At 43.6% G+C, this 21,186-nt stretch overlaps 1 protein-coding gene across 1 annotated transcript in view; it reads right to left on the bottom strand.

The window, feature by feature from the left end:
- Positions 1-20,746, bottom strand: part of RNF149 (ring finger protein 149) — a 32,687-nt gene extending 11,941 nt beyond the window's left edge. The window contains exons 1-4 of the mRNA XM_025354497.1: positions 20,138-20,746; positions 6,394-6,644; positions 5,399-5,467; positions 204-286 (exon numbers count right to left, since the gene is read on the bottom strand). Of these exons, the coding sequence (XP_025210282.1) occupies positions 204-286; positions 5,399-5,467; positions 6,394-6,644; positions 20,138-20,597 (863 nt within the window). The 5' untranslated portion in view covers positions 20,598-20,746. The remainder of the gene's footprint in view (positions 1-203; positions 287-5,398; positions 5,468-6,393; positions 6,645-20,137) is intronic.
- Positions 20,747-21,186: the final 440 nt, after the last annotated feature.

Here is a 21,186-nt window from a genome sequence, read left to right as displayed (position 1 = left end):
AATGTAACCTAAGAATCTCCTAGGTAAAGCAATCTTAAAGAGCAGTGAAGACATTACATTTAAAATCCAAGCTGCTTTTCTAAAAAGAGGAGATGATCACAAATAACAAGATCTTCATATCATAAAAAACAAATAACTATTTTGTCAGACACCTAAAACTTGTCAAATAATTTTTAACATCTCAGTAGGTAAAAAGAACATACTTGCATGGCAGAATTCTAATAATATCCTTTACTTTGAAATTTTCAATACACACTGCACAATTTTCAGCATCAACATCAATTCCCTGTAAAAAGAACAAGAAAGTGTTACTACATTCTTGGCACATAGTATATCCCTTGGTAAACTCACCACATCCGGACTACAACAATGATGAATTCCCTTCTACAGTGGTACAACCAGCGAAACTAAAACACAAATAACTCTATACTTGGTGTTTACCACTATCAGGGGATTATCTAAATAATATGGCTGAAAAGGAAAAAATTTCATTGTCTGCCTAATCAGATATGAACAGTGTTTAAATACTAATACACTGTTCATATGTAATTACTGTATTTAAAAATATATTTAGCCATGTGCACCACCTGTCAATATGGAAGCAGTAAACATTTTATTTTATTTATTATTATTGTTTTATTTATTTATTTTTTAAAGAGACACGGTTTTGGCCAGGTGCAATGCCTCACACCTGTAATTCCGGCACTTTGGGAGGCCAAGGAGGGCCGATAATGAGGTCAGGAGACCGAGACAATCCTGGCCAACATGGTGAAACCTCGTCTCTACTAAAAATACAAAAATTAGCTGGGCATGGTGGCGCATGCCTGTAGTCCCAGCTACTCGGGAGGCTGAGGCAGAAGAATCGCTTGAACCAGGGAGTCAGAGGCTGCAGTGAGCCAAGATGGCGCCACTGCACTCCAGCCTGGGTGACAGCGAGACGCCATCTGAAAAAAATAAAGAAAAAAGAGACAGGACCTCACCGTGTTGACCAGGCTGGTCTTAAACTCCTGGACTCAAGCGATCCTCCTGCCTCAGCCTCCGAAAGTGCTGGGATTACAGGCATGAGCCAATGTGCCAGATGTTTGATTTTTTTATGTAGATATTGTTATCAAAGACTGTATTACAATGAACTTTCACAGCCAGACACGGTGGCTCATGCCTGTAATCCCAGCACTTTGGGAGGCCAAGGCAGGCAGATCATGAGGTCAAGAGATTGAGACCATCCTGGCCAACATGGTGAAACCCCTCTCTACTAAAAATACAAAAATTAGCTGGGCATGGTAGTGCATGCCTGTAGTCCCAGCTACTCGGGAGGCTGAGGCAGGAGAATCGCTTGAACCCGGGAGGTCGAGGTTGCAGCGAGCCAAGATTGCACCGCTGCACTCCAGCCTGGTGACAGAGCAAGATTCCATCTCAAAAAGCACAACAAGGCCGGGCGCGGTGGCTCAAGCCTGTAATCCCAGCACTTTGGGAGGCCGAGACGGGCGGATCACGAGGTCAGGAGATCGAGACCATCCTGGCTAACACGGTGAAACCCCGTCTCTACTAAAAAATACAAAAAACTAGCTGGGCGAGGTGGCGGGCGCCTGTAGTCCCAGCTACTCGGGAGGCTGAGGCAGGAGAATGGCGTAAACCCAGGAGGCGGAGCTTGCAGTGAGCTGAGATCCGGCCACTGCACTCCAGCCTGGGCGGCAGAGCGAGACTCTGTCTCAAAAAAAAAAACAAACAAACAAACAAAAAAAAAAACCAAAAAAAACCACAACAACAAAAAAAGAACTTTCAACATTTAAAATTATATGTTTCAATGAAAGTAAATACTATCATTTATCATATGCAGGGCAAAAACGATGAAATAATTTTTAAAGTCTTTAATAATGGTTTGCAAGTTTATACATTACTGTGAATGAGTCTACAAGGAAATAAAAATTAGACACCACTAGTCTCTCTAGAATGGAATATGATGTAGACCGAAGAAAACATTTTTGTACAGTTTAAAATGTTTAAATACTAAGCAAGTGTTCACGGGTTGTTAAAAAGTATTCATGTTTTAAATGCTGTAGAAATGCAAATGTCTGCTATATTATAAAATAAATTACTTTTCAAACATAAAACTTAGAATGACAAATTAGAGTAAGCTACCATTTTTCATCTAACTACTTAATAACGGTACAAAGAAACAAAAATTGCTGGGGAGAAAGTAGTCTTGTGACAAAATTTTCACTTCTAAGAATCTATGGGTCATGAACTTCTTTGGTGGTAATCAGCCCTCCCTACTTCTCTGGAATAACTCCTGGATCTACACACCTGGTCTCATCCATTAACCAAGGCAGCCAGGGCCACAGTGGCCATCTGACACAAGACAGGCCAGCAGGATTCTCCTTCCCAGGATGCTCGGGTAGGGACTCAGACACTCCCAATCAGTATCAGCATATGGCTGCAAATTTAGGCAGTTCATTTTATAGAACACAGTTACACTGTTCTTATGTAATTGCTGTATTTAAACATATATTTAGCCATGTGCACCACCTGTCAATATGGAAGCAGTAAACATTTTATCTTATTAATTAATTTTTTGAGACAGAGTCTCGCTCTGTTGCCAGGCTGGAGTGCAGTGGCATTATCTTGGCTCACTGCAACCTCCGCCTCCTGGGTTCAAGTGAATCTCCTGCCTCAGCCTCCTGAGTAGCTGGGACTACAGGCACGCACCACCCATGCCCAGCTAGTTTTTGTATTTTTAGTAGAGATGGGGTTTTACCATGTTGGTCAAGCTGGTCTCGAACTCCTGACCTTGTGATCCACCCACTTCGGCCTCCCAAAGTACTAGGATTACAGGCGTGAGCCACCACGCCCAGCCTATTTATTTTTTTTAAGAGACAGGGTTTCACCATGTTGCCCAGGCTGGTTTCAAACTCCTGGACTCAAGCGATCCTCCTGCCTCTGTCTCCCGAAGAGCTGGGATTACAGGCGCGACCACATTTGATTTTATATGTAGATATTGTTATCAAAGACTGTATTAAAATGAACTTGTAACAACATTTAAAATTGTATGTTTCAATGAAAGTAATCATATGTGGGGCAAGAATGATTAAATAATTTTTTAAATCTCTAATAATGGTTTGCAACTTTATACATTACTGTGAATGAGGCTACAAGAAAATAAAAATTAGACAACACTAATTTTTATTTTCTCTAGAATGGAATACAATGTAGTCTGAAGAAAACACATTTTTTTGTACAGTTTAAAATGTAAAATTGCAAGGAAATCTGTGTACAGCTGTTCTTCAACTTACCATGGGGTCACATCTCACTGAATCCATTGTAAGTTGAAAATATCATTAAGTGTAAAATGCATTCAATGTACCTAACCTACTGAACATCATGGCTTAGCCTGGCCTACCATAAACATGCTCAGAACACTTACATTAGCCTACATTTGGGCAGAATCATCTAACACAAAGCCTATTTTATAATAAAGTACTGACTCTCTCATATAATCTACTGCATACCATACTGAAAGTTAAAAACAACACTTGAAGTATGGTTTCTACTGAATGCGTATTGCTTTCACACTGTCATAAAGTTGAAAAATTGTTAAGCCAAACCATTGGAAGTTGGGGGCCATCTGTATATACCTCATGGATCATTTAGGAATCTTCTTAAAAATATATACACCATAAGGCTTTTTTGCAAGGCTCCTCTTTTTCTCAACCATTATTTTGACAACTTTCAAGAAACAGTCCCTGGAAGCATATTTTCAAAATTGTTCTGTATGGGAAGAGGATAATATCAATTTACTTGTGTTCTCAAAGATTCGATTCAGTAAATTAAACAAATACATCTACGTCTTCTCACACTTAAGAACTTCGATTTCCGTCCAGGCACGGTGGCTCAAGCCTGTAATCCCAGCACTTTGGGAGGCCGAGGCGGGCGGATCACGAGGTCAGGAGATCGAGACCATCCTGGCCAACATGGTGAAATCCCATCCCTACTAAAAATACAAAAATTAGCTGGGTGTGGTGGCAGGTGCCCGTAGTCCCAGCTACTTGGGAGGCTGAGGCAGGAGAATGGCGTGAACCTAGGAGGCGAAGCTTGCAGTGAGCCGAGATTGCGCCACTGCACTCCAGCCTGGGTGACGGAGTGAGACTGTCTTATTAAAGAAGAAAAAAAAAGAACTGCGATTTCCTGCTAAGGAGGCTAAGAAGGCAAGTTCCAAGAGGAACGTAAACCACATGCTTGTCAAGTAACTGACTATGCTGAATGTGTGCAGAGTTTGTCACAGGCATTAACCGGAAACTCTATCCCTAAGGACCTTCTGAGTGATCTGCAAATCAGACACTAATCTTAAGCCATGAGATGTGATCTTTTTTTTTTTTTTTTTACTTTTTCTGTTCAACACATTTACATGGAAAGAAAACAATACCTTGCACAAACTGTTAAAATTGAACTGCAGTACGAAAGCAATTAGCAAAGGAATGGTAGCCACCAATACAATTCTCGAAGCCTCATTACTATCAATTCCAAATTAAAAAAAAAAATGAAAGGTCTGTAAGCTAATGTGTTATTTTTGCTTTAATCCTTTAAGGTCAAAGAAAGAGATATACACCATAAGTGCAGGTACTCTTTCTTTCTGAAGGGGAATAGAGACTGGAGGGTGGAACAGATTTTTGATAACTTAGTGAGATAACATGAAAATCCAAACAGCTACACCAAGTCATAGCTGCAAGTCAACACAATTATCAACATTTTAAAGCACACCAGAAGAACTATGAAAAGAATAAATACTACGCATTAGCAACAGTTTTCCTTTTAAGGCATCTATTCTCCAAGAATCTGAGCTTCTAGATTCAGGATTTGTCCTATTTCAAAAATGCTTTAAAATTCTGGTATGATTTTGAACTTTTAAGTGTCAGATTGGCCATGTCAAAATGTTTCCTTTTCCAAAAGTAGTTTTAAAAACCCCTTTTCTCTCCTTCCCCACAAATGCCAACATGTTCTCCCTGTAACTAAAGGAGTGGACACATAGTCTCAGATTTAACAGAAATGAACTGAAGGTATCAAGGGTTGGTGAAGACTGTATGCTCCTCCACGTCTTCATAGTTACCTGGTTCTAACCAGCACCACTTTCTTCACTGCTGGGAATGTCAGAGCTGGCCAGGAGGGCAGCAACCAGCCACTGTGGCTCCCAAAGTGCTTGAACTGTCACCAGTGAGGGGCTCAATTTTAAATTAAATTCATTTAAATGCAAATTGCTGTATGTGACTAGCGGCTACCACATTAATGCAGGTCTAGAAGGCTCTTCTCAATGGCAAAATATTTCTGCCAATCCTTCTTTAAGATAAACACGTACAGCATATTCTCTACTCTAAACCACAAAAAAAAAAACCCATGAAAATATTACCTTTTCTCCATGCTTTACAGTATGAAGTAGAAGCTGGCCAATAACTTTCTTAGTTTCTTTTCTATGGCTCTTGGGTGGGAAAATATTAATATAGTTATTGAAAAATTTAAATTAAATCACTATTTTTCTTAAAAGTCACAAATACAATACACATAAGCATACAGAAAACATTTCACTTGAAAGGCAACGTCAAATGACTATACTGAAAATAACTTTTAATGGCAAAAACCGCTATTACTTTTGCACCAACTTAATGAAAAAGCCCCCAAACAACAAAAGCCATTCAAGTCTTAATATGCAGAACAGCCATATGTAACATTAAGAGGTGTGTGACCAAGAGTACTGATTTTCAATTTCTTTTCTGAAGAAGAAACCACATCTTATGTTTAAATATTGTCAAGAAAGAAAGCAGCTAAGGGTAGGGGTACCATATGCTCATCTACTCAAGTACCTAAAAGGAAAAGGCCTCTTCCTAGTACTCAAGACAGAACAGTCAACTTTCCACAATGACAGAAATAAGTGGGATGTTCAAAAGGCCTGCCTTGGGAAGCCACTGGCTCTGACGGCCCTTCTCTTCGCTGTCACTGAGACAGATAAATGGCTTTACTACAGCTCCATGATGGAGACAGAGAGGCCCCCATTTCCTCTCTGCTCCTCACTTTTAGGTCTCATCAGAGAATGAGGGCTACCTAAGGACAGGTCCACCCTTAACTCAGGCCTTTTCATCACTCCTTTGTGTCTGGCAAGGGACTAAGAGGTTCCTGCAGGAAACAAATGTGCAAAAGGTAACCCAGACTTAAAGGTATCTAATTTCCCACAAAACAAAAAATTTAACATAGTCCAATTAAAAAGTGATTTCCAAAAAGTCATGTGAATACTTAAATAATATAAGCAAAAATAAAAGAATATGGTCAAATGTAACTTCTAGGAATACATACGGGGCATATTTATGAACTATCTTTTAAAAATCAAAATTCAGAGTTATCCATCATTACCTGACTTCCAATCTGAGAGCCAGTATATAGGAAACGCTGTATATAGTAAAATATTAGCCAGGCTAACGAGATAATCATCATGGTGATGAAGGCGATGGCCACAAACACCACAGACTGACCGCTGATGAACTCCTGTACGTGCCGAGTGCCAACCCCTATGGTCATCGTTACTGGAATTCCTTTCTGCACCAGCTCCAAAATTTCTCTTCCTTTTGGATAGCTAATCATAATGACCACTATATTTCCTGTTCCTGTAGGAAAGAACAAAGAAATCAACGTGAAGAACACAAAATATGATACACAGAACATTCAATTAAATATAAGGGTACTATGTTCATCTACATATATAAATACATTAGAAAAATTCCATGGAAAACATAAGTTACCAAACCTGGTTCCAAAAGAAACTGATGACATTATAAGTAATAGAATCAATCACTAAAAACTACTCCCCCGGCTGGGCATGGTGGCTCACGCCTGTAATACCAACACTTTGGGAGGCCTAGGTGGGTGGATCACTAGGTCAGGAGTTCAAGACCAGTCTGGCCAACATAGTGAAACACCATCTCTACCAAACTTACAAAAAATTAGCCAGGTATGGTGGTGGGCGCCTGTAATCCCAGCTAGGGAGGCTGAGGCAGGAGAATCGGGGTGAACCGGGGAAGCGGAGGTTGCAGTGAGCTGAGATCGCGCCACTGGACTCCAGCCCCAGTGACAGTGCAAGACCCCATCTCAAAAATAAATAAATAAATAAAAACGATTCCCCCAAAAGCTACAGTACTGTTCAGTTTCACAGGTGAAGTCTACCACCAAACCTTTAAGGAACAAGTAATACCAACGATATTTAAGTTGTTCCACAGCAGATTAAAAAATTAGAAAGTTTAAAAATTACTTGTAAGACGGCCAGGCGCGGTGGCTCACGCCTGTAATCCCAGCACTTCAGGAGGCCAAGGCGGGCCGATCACGAGGTCAGGAGATCAAGACCATCCTGGCTAACACAGTGAAACCAAGTTTCTACTAAAAATACAAAAAATTAGCCAGGCATGGTGGCAGGCGCCCGTGGTCCTAGCTACTCGGGAGGCTGAGGCAGGAGAATGGCGTAAACCCGGGAGACTGAGCTTGCAGTGAGCCGAGATCACGTCACTGCACTCCAGCCTAGGCAACAGAGCAAGGCTCTGTCTCAAAAAAAAAAAAAATTACTTCTAAGATAATAAAACCAAGCATGGTAATAAACAACCAACAAAAGAACCATACAAGCCAGGCATGGTAGTTCACACCTGTAATCCCAGCACTTTGAGACGTGAGATCGGAGGATCACTTGAGGCCAGGAGTTGGAGACCAGCCTGTGTAAGTGAGACCATGCCTCTACAAATAATTTAAAGAAAAAACGAGTTGGGAGCAGGTGGTCGAGGCTGCAGTGAGCTGAGATCATCCTGCCGTACTCCAGCTTGGGCGACAGAGTGAGACTGTAGCTCAATGAAAAACAAACAAACAAAAAACTATACAGATCAATTCCACTTATGAGTACTAATACATAATGCCTAAAGCATATTCATTAAAATCAGGGAGACAATACGAACATTTTTACTATGATCACTATTATTTAGCATTGCTCTGAAGGCATAAGCAGACATGAGACAAAAATCGAGACATAGAAAAGAAGGGCTAAAATAAAAAATTTTACATGAATTTAGCTACAAATGAATGCAAGCATCATAAAATATCAGTAAGATTAAAAAAGAACTAAAAATACTGCTTCTAAGTTCACTTAGAAGGAAAATAAGACGACTGGAACAACATTTTAAACTGTGAAACCTGGACCGGTCTTTAAGTAATTAAAACATCGTGGCTGTAGCATATGGAGACGCCCACAGGATGAGACAGAATAAAAGTCCAAAAATAGACCCAAATACATTAAAGAATTTAGTGCACAGAAGCAGAATTCCAAATGCATGAGGCAAAATGAATTATTTAAAAAATTATTTGAGGCAACCGGGTATCACCGGTGGGGCGGGTGGGGAGAAGCTGCATCCATTTCTCACAACTTACGCCAAAATAAATTCCAACTAAGTCAAAGATTTAAAGGTATATATATAAAAAGAGGAAACATACAATGGCCAGAAGAAAGATGGGAATTAAAAAATATATATTGAAGAAAAGCTTCTCCAAGTATAAAAACTACCTTAGAGGATCTTAACAAAAATTTTTTTTTAACTACAGAAAAATGAAAATTTTCTCCATGAGTAAGAGCAAAACCAAGGTCAAAAGAGCAAAAGAGCAATGTCCATGTCTCTTTGGCCCAGCAATTCTGTGTCCAGGAACATAACTGCATAGATGTAACCAATGAAGTATCTATAAAGATTTATTGTTGGCTGGGCACGGTGACTCATGCCTGTAATCCCAGCACTTTGCCAGGCATGGTGCCTCACGCCTGTAATCCCAGCACTTTGGGAGCCTGAGGTGGGTGGATTACCTGAGGTCAGGAGTTCGAGACCAGCCTGGCTAAAATGGCGAAACCCCGTCTCCACTGAAATTACAAAAATTAGCCAGGCATGGTGGTGGGCACCTGTAATCCTAGCTACTCAGAAGGCTGAGACAGGAGAATCACTTGAACCCCAGAGGCAGAGGTTGCGGTGAGCCGAGATTGCATCACTGCACTCCAGCCTGGGCGACAAGAGCACGACTCTGTCTCAAACAAACAAAACACAAAAAGAGCGAACGATCAACTTGGAAAATATAGATGTAACATAACAAAGACAAAAAACTAATTTCCTGTAAGAGTAATAGAAAAACAAAGAAAATGAAGTTGATCTGCAGAAAAGAAAATACAAAGGGTTTTTTGTTTTGTTTTTATTTTTAAAGAGATGGGGTCTTACTCTGTCACCCAGGATGCAGTACAGTGGTGGGATCCTAGCTCAATGAAATCTAAACTCCTGGGCTCAAGTGATCCTCCTGCCTCAGCCTCCTGAGTAGCTGGGACCACAGGCACACACCACTACACCTGGCTAATTTTTTTCATTTTTTGTAGAAATGGGGTCTCATTATGTTGCCCAGGCTAGCCTTGAACTCCTGGCCTCAAGCAATTCTCCCACCTCGACCTCTCATAGTGTTGGGATCCTGGCATAAGCCACTCTATGCCTGGCCAAATGGATATTTTAAATAGCAGCTTTATTGAGATATAATCCACATACCACAAAATTCACCTTTTTTTAAGTGTACAAGTCAGTGGTTTCTAGTAGATTCGTAAAGTTGTACAACCATCATCACTATCTAATTCCATAACATTTTCATTACCCTAAAAAGAAACCCTGTGTCCATTGGCAGTCACTCTCTCCCTGCAAAAGGGATTTTAAACACACAAAAAGTCTTCCTTAGTAACAAATGAAAACATTTCCTGTAAGATTGGCAAAGACCAAAAAGTCTGATACACTGTATTGGCAAAAATAGGCACGAATCAACACTCTCGCACACTGCTGGTGGGGTGGTGAATAAATTACTACACTCTTCTACGAAAGGCAATGGCATTTGAAAAATTCTAAATGTCCATGTCTCTTTGGCCCAGTAATTCTGTGTCCAGGAACGTAACTGCATAGATGTAACCAATGAGGTATCTATAAAGATTTATTGTTGGCTGGGCACGGTGACTCATGCACTTTGTGGGGCCAAGACAGACGGATCAGGAGTTTGAGACCAGCCTGGCCATCATGGCAAAACCCTGTCTCTACTTAAAAGAAATACAAAAATTAGCTGGGTGTGGTGGTGCATGTCTGTAGTCCCAGCTACTTGGGAGGCTGAGGCAGGAGGATCACCTGAGCCTAGGAGGCAGAGACTGCAGTGAGCCGAAATTGCACCACTGCACTCCAGACTGGGCAACAGAGCAAAACACTGTCTCAAAAATAATAATAAAATTAAATAAATAAAAAAGATTTATTGCCAATGTTTTTTCCTAAGTTTTCGTATCACAATATAAATGTCCATCGAAAAGAAAAAAACTATATAAATTACAGTATGTGTATGAAGGCTGAAGCAGCAGCTCTGTAAGTACTGACAGTATTCATGACAGAAAACACACAATATGTAAACTGTGTGGACAGCATGCTGCCCTTAAAAAAACAAAACAACAACGAAAACCCAAAGACCTACATGCTCCTATAAACACATACTACCCTCTGGAAGGCCACCCCAGAGACTGGAGACCATGACTGTTTCTGGGGAGAGGCTCTAGGGGATTCAGGACGGGGTGGGGGGTCTTATTTGCATAGTAAGAATTCTGTATCATGTGCACATGTTAGCTATTCAAAAAATAACTTTTAGGCATGTTGGCTCACGTCTATAATCTCAGCACTTTGGGAGGCCGAGGCAGGTGGATCACTTGAGGTTAGGAGTTTGAGACCAGCCTGGCGAACATGGTGAAACTGTGTCTCTACTAATATTACACATGCAAAAAAGTAGCTGGGCGTGGTAGCTCATGCCTGTAATCCCAGCTGCTCAGGAGGCTGAGGCAGAAGAATTGCTTGAACCTTGGAGTCGGAGGATGCAGTGAGCCAAAATCGCGCCACTGCACTCCAGCCTGGGCGACAGGGCAAGACTCTGTCTCAAAACAAAACAAAAAATAACTTGAAAGGGTATATAAAGAACATTCCCTGACATCATACTAAAACCACATTTTAACACTATTTTATTGTGGAAATTTCATCTGCAGCAAATCCACTGGGTCTCAAGCTTTGGGATTTAGTTACTGAAACACCAGAAGGACACCCTTCTAAGGTAGCCCCTGTGTGGAAGCTGATCCTATGATCTGATGACCTGCCTGTCTAACAGCGTCCCTTGGCAAGAACTGTAGTTTCCAAAGCACCCACACAACCAACCATGTCATCACAAGGCGACACAACAAGGAGAAAGGCATTTTCTGCCATCACGAAAATAAACATCTAGTAGTTAAGAAAGACGTGTATAGAAAGAATTATGATGGTTATATCGGATATAATTATATGGCACTTTGAAAGCTGAAAGTCTTTTTTGTAAACCCGCTTTTGTGGAAAATTCCAAGCACATACAAAGTAGAAAGAATAGTACCATGAACTCTCATGTTTCCATCTCAGTTAAAAGCTTTTACGCAGAAAACTAAACTATGCTATGATGATAGTTGAATCAATTTCTGGTACTGATACCACATTCTTTGTGTGGTAACGGGGAAGAACATGTTTACATTTATAACTCACTTGAAGCAGGAAAAGGCCACACTATGGTTCTACAGCTGAGTGTTTAGAAATCCTAGGGAGTTGCTCAATGTCACACACCACCTGAAAAAGCCAGTTCTAAAATCTGAAGACCCAGTTCCAAGGTAGTGTCCCTTCCCCGCACCCCTTCATAGGATCACAGGCTCCACAGCCAGACAGACCTGGGTACAAATATCACTGTTATCTACAGTGGGGGGGGGGGGCGCTGGGGGGCTGGAAAAATCCATGCTCACTGAGAATGCTTCTGCAGCTACAAAATGGGGATGAGCATGACTCTATTTCAGACTACCACTTTTGCAATAAGAAAGCAGAGTAACAAAGAGCTACAGAAGTAAGGGGACGATTTTGTTTGGGGTGGAGGGAAATCTCCCCAGACACACTGGAACCACATCTCAAAGGAGAGAAAAGTTTACAAAGCAAAGGAAGAGGGTTTCTAGACGGTAGACCACAACAATATATTTGGGATGGTGACCAGCCCAGTTTGGCTGGTGACTAAATACATGTAAAGGTATCTTGTTGAATAAATGAACGGATGAGTAGGAGACAGAAGATTAACTGAGATTAAAAAGGTTATTCAACACCTACAATCTCAAGGCTGGGGTGGGGGAAGGGATACTGCCGCAACAAGTATCAGGACACCCTGCCCAGAAAACACTTGCAATATCAATCTGAAATTTCTCACCTAGGAAATTCATCTTAGTTCGCTGAGTTAAAAGAAATTATTATTTTATTTATTTATTTATTTATTTATTTTTGAGACAGAGTCTCGCTCTTGCTCTGTCGCCCAGGCTGGAGTGCAGTGGCACGATCTCGGCCTTGGCCTCCCAAAGTGCTGGGAACAGAGGCGTGAGCAACCACGTCTGGCCATGGATCTCTTGACCCTAGGGAGTTTGAGACCAGCCTGGGCAACATGGCAAAAATCCTGTCTCTATTAAAGCAAACCAAAAAAACCTGCCTAGCATGAGGACTGAACAGTTTGCTATATTATAATCATAGCAGCAAGATTGCTTCTGGAAATTATTTTAAATTAACAAAACCCAGAACGAAGATCATACCCTGAGATTTGCTTTTCCAAAACATTTCTGGGGACGAACTGGAGACAGGGCAGTTGGGGAAAAAACACGCTAGTTCAGGGGTCAGCATGTGCATAACCCCAAGGGGTGCCAGGCACAGGCACCTTGTAGGCCCTACTCTTGCCTCTGATACATCGCCGCCTCTCTGGTCAATACTTAAGAGCTAAGCTGCTCAAGTTATTGTGCACGACCCTTCCTTAATTGGCACATGAGAACAAATCACAGCTTATTTCCAAACTAAATGGCTGGATTTTTTCACGGAAACTCAAAGACTTGGGATGACAGAGGAAAAAGCCCTTTGAGGTTATATTTTCCTTCCCCAGGCCTCAACATTGTTACCAATATTGCTTGACTAAAAAAAATGTCACCTTGTCCTCTTCCCCACAAGAAGCTACACACCTTGGCATTAGACAGGAAAATTTCTTGAAGGCAATTTATGCTTTTTGTTTTACACTTAGCAAAATATCTTTGCACATAGTACATAACCATACATCTACTTGCTGAACAACAATAAATACCGAATATAGTGTTTTTTTGTTTTTTGATACAGGGTCTCACTCTGTTGCCCAGGCTGGAGTACAGCTGCACGATTACAGCTCACTGAAGCCTTGACCTCCCAGGCTCAGGCAATCCTCCCATCTCAGCCTCTCTAGTAGCTGGGACTGCGCCACCACACCCAGCTAATATTTGTCTGTTTATTTATTTATTGAGACGGAATCTTGCTCTGTCACCCGGGCTGGAGTGCAGTGGTGCAATCTCAGCTCACTGCATGCTCTGCCTCCCGGGTTCACACCATTCTCCTGCCTCAGTCTCCCTAGCAGCTGGGACTACAGGTGCCCGCCACCATGCCCAGCTAATTTTTTTGTATTTTTAGTAGAGACGGGGTTTCACCGTGTTAGCCAGGATGGTCTTATCTCCTGACCTCGTGATCTGCCCGCCTCGGGCTCCTAAAGTGCTGGGATTACAGGTGTGAGCCACCATGCCTGGCCTGCTAATTTTCATTTTTATATTTTTTGGGGGTTTCACCATGTTGCCCAGGCTGGTCTCAAGCAATCTGCCTGCCTAAGCCTCCCAAAGTGCTGGGATTACTGGTATGCATCACGACGTCCCACTTCAAAGACAGTATTTCTAACAAACCAAATCACCCGTAACACAATTTAACATTCTTCTGTGCCAAAAAGTAAAGTTGTGCTTACTTCTGTTTCATATTTCTGTGTTTCTCTTATCACCTTGTCAAAATAATAATAAAAAGGAAAAACGTTCTGACTTGGTCAACAGCTTTAAAATTCTTCTGGATGACATGAGTCTAGTGTACTATTTCTCCTCCCAAGACAGCTATTTAAAGTAGATTTCAACATTCTCTTGAAGGAGAAGGGAGCTATTGAAATATTTAAAGTAGTGGATTAGATTTCTGTTCTAGAAAACGAATTTAGGCAGCAAGAAATCGTTTCAAAGTTCCACAAAGAGAATACTATCAACTTTCAGGTTTTCTTTTCCCCAGTAACTTAACTGCAACACTCTCTCTACATTTTTCCCCCTCCTCTCTGGAGAATTTCTGGTCAAATCTTTAAGGTTCAGCATAAGCTCAACTTAAGACTTTTCAGCACCATCCGCCTCTTAGAGACCTCTTTTTGCACACCTACTATAATTTATTTATACGTCTCCCTCACTAGACAAGTACTACCTGTTCTTATTTATTAGTTTTTGTAGCCCTAGCATCAAGCAGTGATGGCCTATAAAAAGGCTTCTACATGAATGAATAAAACTGAAAAACTGGCTCATCTTTTAGTGCTACAGTTAAAATGACCCAATAAGGCGAATTCCCAATAAAGAGATTCCCTAGCAGGTGAATTTGGTGAATTCATCAATATGAATGTAAATATCATGGAAATCTGAAGTATTATGCAAAGCAAACGTTTTTATGGTTGGTTAGGTGAGTTAGGAGGACCCCAACATAAGTGCAATTCTCTTTTTGGCACAGAATTTTAAATTATGTTTTGGACAATGTGTCTTGCTCAAAAACATTTTGTATTTTTGAATATAATACTCAACAATGTTAAGAACTCTTTTGCAATTTTCCCAAATGCACTGCTTTATCTCAGATCTTCATTCTCAGATCTCAGATCTTTTGCAATATTGCAAAAGGCTGTTTCTGCCACCCAGAATATCCTATAGCCCACTCACCTCTATCGCACACAACACACCTTCCCCATCGACTTTAACTGGTCCTTGAAAACTCAACCTTGGCCAGGTGTGGTGGCTCACACCTATAATCCCAGCACTCTGGGAGGCCGAGGCAGGACAGCTTGAGTCCAGGAATTTGGAAGCAGCCGGGCAACACAGGGAGACCCCATCTCTACAAAACATTTAAAAAATTAGCCAGGTGTGGCAGCATGCACCTGTAGTCCCAGCTACACAGAAGGCTAAGGTGGGAGGACTGCTTGATCCCTAAAGGGCAAAGCTACAGTGAGCTATGATTGTGCCACTGCACTCCAGCCTGGGCAACAGACTGAGACACTGTCTCTAAAAAAAGAAATAAAAAAAAACAAAACTCCAAAACCAACCAAACAAAAAACCCTCAACCTTTCTGGGAAGTGTCCTAGCTGATCCCATCCTCTGTGAGGCTATGAGGTGCCATTTCTGTCTTCCTACAGCACCAAAATACATTTTATTTTATTTTTGAGAGACAGTCTTGCTCTGTCGCCCAGGCTGTAATGCAGTGGCACAATCTTGGCTCACTGCAACCTCTGCCTCCCAGGTTCAAACTATTCTCATGCCTCAGCCTCCCAGGTAGCTGGAACTACAGGCGCTTGCCTCAACGCCTGGCTAATTTTTTTTCGTGTTTTTAGTAGAGACGGAGTTTTTCCCATGTTAGCCAAGCCGGTCTTGAACTCCTGACCTCAGGTGATCCACCTGCCTCAGCCTACTAAACTGCTGGGATTACAGGTGTGAGCTACTGTGCCCAGCCTCAAAATACATTTTAAATTCAAATCTAAAGTTTTAGATAATTTGTGAGAGTACAGCATTACAGATCATCAAGAACTTACTATCCATTCATAAAAGACTATTTAACTTGCTCTGCAAATACAAAATGCACACCCCTCAACATGTGAGCTCTCTAAAGGTCAGGGATTTTTTAAAAAATTTTCTTTCTATACCTCTAATCAATAGGAGGGATTTCTTACACATCTTTGTAACCTCCCCTGCTATCCACTCCAACTCTGGCAGATTCCCAAATATAGCTCCAAGCCTTGCCAGTACTTGGCACTCAGTAAATAACTGTCAAAAAATGAAAGTGCCGTTCTTAAAAGACCACACCAAGATTTCAGCTAAAGGATCAGCCTATTTGTTAACAAACACATGTACGTTAATTTAAGGCCAATATCCTGTAAAAGCTTTTGTTGTAGTGCTTTGATGTTTATTAATTTCCACCTACCTTGGTCAAGTTTACTTTGATACCTTTGCAACACCTGCATTAAATCCCTTTCCTTAGCCAGGTGTGGTGGCTTACACTCCCAGCACTGTGGGAGGCCGAGACAGGCAGATCGCTTGAGCTGAGGGAGAACAGCCTGACTAACATGGCAAAATCCCATCTTTACAAAGAATACAAAAATTAGCCAGACACGGTGGCGTGTGCTTGTAGTCCCAGCTACTTGGGGGGCTGAGGTAAGAGGATCGCTTGAGCCTAGGATGCAGAGGTTGCAATGAGCCAAGATTATGCCACTGCACTCTAGCCTGGGTGACAGAGCAAGACCTTGCCTCAAAAAAAAAAAAAAAAAAAAAAAAAAAAAAAAAGCCTTTCCTTTATACCTCCTAAGCACCTGTGCATACTGCAATTATGAGGTTCAAACCACATTGTCTGGAAAGTTCTGTGTATCACTCCCCCTAGACCATACACCTCTTAAGGGCAGGCCTGTGTCCTATGCATTTCTATCCCTGAGCAGGCATAATACTTAACCCAAAGTGGCTGCTGAATATATGTCTGCTAAAGTAAACAGAATTGACTTTGGGAATTAGTAACAGTCCTTATAGTTGTTCTGACGAAAAATTAAAATCACTTTTTTTTAGAGCCACAATAAAATACTGATTTAAATCCCAAAATAATCTTGTGCTGGATTCTAGTAGAGACAAGCAAGATTTCAGAAAAACTGGAGAAATTCTCCTGAGGCTTGGGAAGAGACTACCAGTATTCTTTTTTTTTTTTTTGGAGACAGGGTCTCACTCTGTCACCCAGGCTGGAGTGCAGTGGCACAATCTTGGCTTACTGCATCCTCTGACTCCCGGGTTCAGGTGATTCTCCTGCCTCAGCCTCCCGAGTAGCTGGGACTACAGGCCCGCACCACCATGCCCAGCTCAGTTTTGTATTTTTAGTGGAGACGGGGTTTCACCATGTTGGCCAGGCTGGTCTCGATCTCTTGACCTCATGATCCACCTGCCTTGGCCTCCCAAAGTGCTGGGATTACAGGCGTGAGCCAACGCACCCAGTCTAGTATTCAATTTTATAGGCAGGCCACCTCCACCTACTTCATAGAAAACCAATGTTACACAGAACAGTGAGAGCCACTGAATCAGTGGTTTTTCCTGGCTCTAGTCACACTCTGGCTAAACACAGAAATCTAAGTCTGAGCCATCTTCAAGGCTGGCTGTACACAGTCACCTTGTGACTTAATTCCATTCTCAAAAAGTCACACTGGGTACCATTATGCCCAACGTGGCCACATTCTGTAAAGGTCTTTTCATTTCTGCAGTCACCACTACAGTACTGGCCCTTATATTTCTACTTAGACTAGCCCCACAGTCTAAGTGGATTCTGTTCCCAGTTTTTGCTGTTTAATTCATCCGTCACACTGCTACCAAACTAATTTCCCTTTAATCAGTGCTTCAAAATGTTGGATAATTTTGTCAGCCCCTCCCCGACTCTCTAAATGTTTTGCAATATCTGCAAACATCTTTGATTGTCAGGACTGGAATTCAGTGGGTGGAGGCCAGGGATGTAGCTAATATATCCTACAACGCACAGGACAACCCCTGCCCCAACACACACAGAGACACACATGTGGTAAGGGGGTAAGGACAGGGAGGAAGAGGGAGAGGAGGGGGAGAGGGAGAGAGAACAAAGAATTATCTGGCCCTAGATGACTATGTTGTCCTGGGCTAGTCATTTAAACTCCTTGAGCGTCAGTTTCCTCATCTGTATGTACTCCGTGGTCAAATACCTACCTTAAAGGCTGTTGGGACGAGTGAGTCACTCTATGCAGAACACTGAGCTGTGTCTGCAGACTGGACACTTCACACATCTTTAAATTGTTTCGTTGGTCTTTTCTCTCAAACAGAATTATTCTCTCACTAAAAAGGCTAGAATGGACACTAATAATGGGAAGAGAAGCTCCCAAGAAGTAGATTTCACATGAACATCAGAGGTGTTTTTCTGGGCCTGGATAAATTACATGTCAATAACATAAGCAGGCAAGGTTGCTAAGCCATGGTTACAACAAGTGCTATTAGCCCGAAAAGGGGGTTCTTAAAGCTATTATCAAAAAATGCGGTAAGTAGATTTGGAAAACTGTAGGCTGATGAACCTGCCATTTGAAAAAAAGTCTACGTTAAGATGGGTGTATAAGGACCCAGCAACAGAGAATCACGGCACGCTAACCTCTTTTCTTTGACAGAACTACTAAAGTGGGGAACACTGGTGATAGGATGTACGTGGAGTGCTATGTCAAATCTGACAGGACCTTTCATGACATTCTTGTGGAAACGCAGCCTGGGTACCATGACAATTAAACAGATTTGTAACCACTGGAATAACCGCACCGAACATGGTGCCTAGCCCAGTGCCACCACATGGACATCTGCTCTCATTCCCATGCCCTCCTTTCTGCTGCAACTGAGGAACTGTCCTTGGACTGCCTGTGGCCAAGCCTCCAGGGTTCTGGACCCAGCCTTCCTGCCCTCTGGAAGACTCTGGCGGATCTCTCCCACCCAATTTCAAACACACCCTACCAACTTCGTCCCACCATCCCGTACTCCCACAATTTCTCCCTCAGTCTTCAATCTTCTTGAAAGAGTTGTCCTAACATTCCTTACTTCCTCTCAACAGTCTTTCAGCTGGCTACTTTTCCCATCACTTCACAAAATAGGCAAATCCAAGGTTATTTTTCTGTCCTCACTTTACTGTTAGGTCCTGAACTTGTATTCAGGACGCCAAAATAGAGCAAAAAACAGAAGTATAGGAAAAATAATGTCTGACTTAGTAGCAGTGGAAACAAACAAAAAAAAAATTAACCACATTAAGCTGAGACTGAGTCAACTAGTTGTGTGATGCATAAGTGGTTATCTTACATAACAGAATATGTTCACTCTCTGTGTACTGGTCGTTATTTTACCCGGAACTTAGTTTTAAGGATATTTTGCAAAATAAGACTTAAACTACGACTACTGCCTGAAGATACAACCTGCTGCCCTAGGGAATGGTATGCCTGGTAAATAGCAAGGTCTTATTATTATTATTATTTTTCTTGAGGTCTTGCTCTCTCGCCCAGGCTGGAGTACAGTGGCACAATCACAGCTCTCACTACAGTCTCGACCTCCTGGGCTCAAGTGATTCTCCCATCTCAGCCTCCTGAGTGCCTGGGACTACAGGCGGGCGCCACCCTGCTCACGCGATTTTTAAAAATTTTTGTAGGATGGTGTCTCACTATGTGGGCCAGGCTGGTCTCGCACTCCTGGCCTCAAGCGATCCTCCCACCTCGGCCTCCCAAAGTTGGGATTACAGGTCCCAAGGGCTTGTCTGGAATGAATACAGTAATTTCAAAATTTTGATCGTAACTCAAGACTCACTGAATCTGACCGGCAGTAGAGCCAGTGTTATAACCCTAAATTTAGAAGGTCAGAAAGCACAGGTCAAGGTTTACTGACTCAGTCAGATGCAGGTTTTCTGACTCAGAGTTTAGAATATTCAGACATGATTCAAGAAAGCGAAGAAACCAGAGTGCCAACGAGCCATCACCTTATGTTGATGAAGGGACAACTGATCCTGGGGTGCGCTGGGTTAAGAGCTTGGATTCCTACTCACCCCTCCAACTTTTGGAAGCGGTGAATGGAAAGGGGACCATGATTAGGAATCTAAGATTTCCCCACCTGTTAGAACCACAAGGCTCCTTCTGTGGATTTTAACGTCTTTTGTACTCCCTTCACCCCATGGATCAAAGACGAAGATCATATCTCGTCTGCAGACTTACCTCCCTCCCAATAGCGCTTGGGGAGCCGCACCGAGCAAATGAGGGCTTCCCTGAGAGTTCCAACAGCTAGAGGCCTGAGAATCGTGCCAGGCCCGCTTGGCGGCCTGCGGTTCAGGGCCAACCCTGAAGACCCCAGCCTCGGCTGCCGCGCAGAAGTCCCCCTCCCGTCCTCGCGCCCCGGCCTGCTCACCCGCATGGGACATGGGCATGGTGAGGTTCCCGTAGCGCTCCTCGTTGTAGAGGACCACGGCCGAGGCGTTCCTCCGCGCCGCCACCAGCACCTTGTCCTTGAAGGTGCAGCCCCCGCGAGCCACCAGGGCGACCCAGGGCGCGGCCCCTCGGCCGCCGGGCTCGGGCACGAAGAAGCGCGTGTCGGGCGCGCAGCCCTCGGGGTCTCCGCCGGGCGCCCACGGGACGCCCACCACGCCCTGAGCGCCCTCCTTGGGCGAGCTGTCGCCGAAGCGGCCGCTCTCCGAGACGCTCCACACCGTCAGGTTGGTCTGCGGGTCCACGTACTCGATGCTAACCACGGCCGAGAACCACTCGAGAGCCCGGCCCCGGGCCCCGGGCGCGCACAAGGCCAGGGCGAGCAACGCCAGAGCCAGCGCGCCGCGGGCCCCAACGCCGGCCGCGGGCCGCCGCCACGCCATGGCAGCACAGCTGAGCTGACTAGGGGCAGGCGGGGGTCACGCGCGAGTGCTGTGAGGCCGCGGAGCGAAGAGAAGCAGACGCCCACCGCCACCCGGGAAGACTGAGGCGGGGTCGGGGCCCTGGCCGCTGCGCACGCGCACTTGGCGGAGCGGACGAGGGGCGTGACTGGCCCTGGCCCCGCCCCCGCCCGATCAGCCGCGCAGTACGCAGGCGTAAGCTCCGCTGAGCCACGGACCGCGAGCCGTTCAGGGCTCTCGGGCGCCTGTGGGCGGAGGCGGGGGCGGAGGCGGGGGCGGAGGCGGGGGCGGAGGCGGGGGCGGAGGCGGGGGCGGAGGCGGAGGCGGGGCGCGCAGCGTATACCACAGTTTGCGCCACAGCTGACCCCTTGGCCAGGGGCCGAGTTTGCGCAACAGGACGTCTAGCACCCCCGAAGTGAGGGGAAGTAACTCCAGAGAAACGGGAAGCTTCCCTGAAAGCAGGCGTGGACCGCGGTTCAGTAAAATCGCTTAACAGATGTTTGTGGAGAGTTTATTGTGCAAGGCACATGGCAGAGGCCTTGTGTAAATCGTTTCAAAGTTAATTAGCCAA

Source organism: Theropithecus gelada, chromosome 13 (assembly GCF_003255815.1).
Source record: "Theropithecus gelada isolate Dixy chromosome 13, Tgel_1.0, whole genome shotgun sequence".
NCBI classification, from domain to species: Eukaryota; Metazoa; Chordata; class Mammalia; order Primates; family Cercopithecidae; genus Theropithecus; species Theropithecus gelada.
The sequence above is the reverse complement of the archived record's forward strand: the minus strand, read 5'-3'. Positions and strand labels throughout refer to the sequence as shown.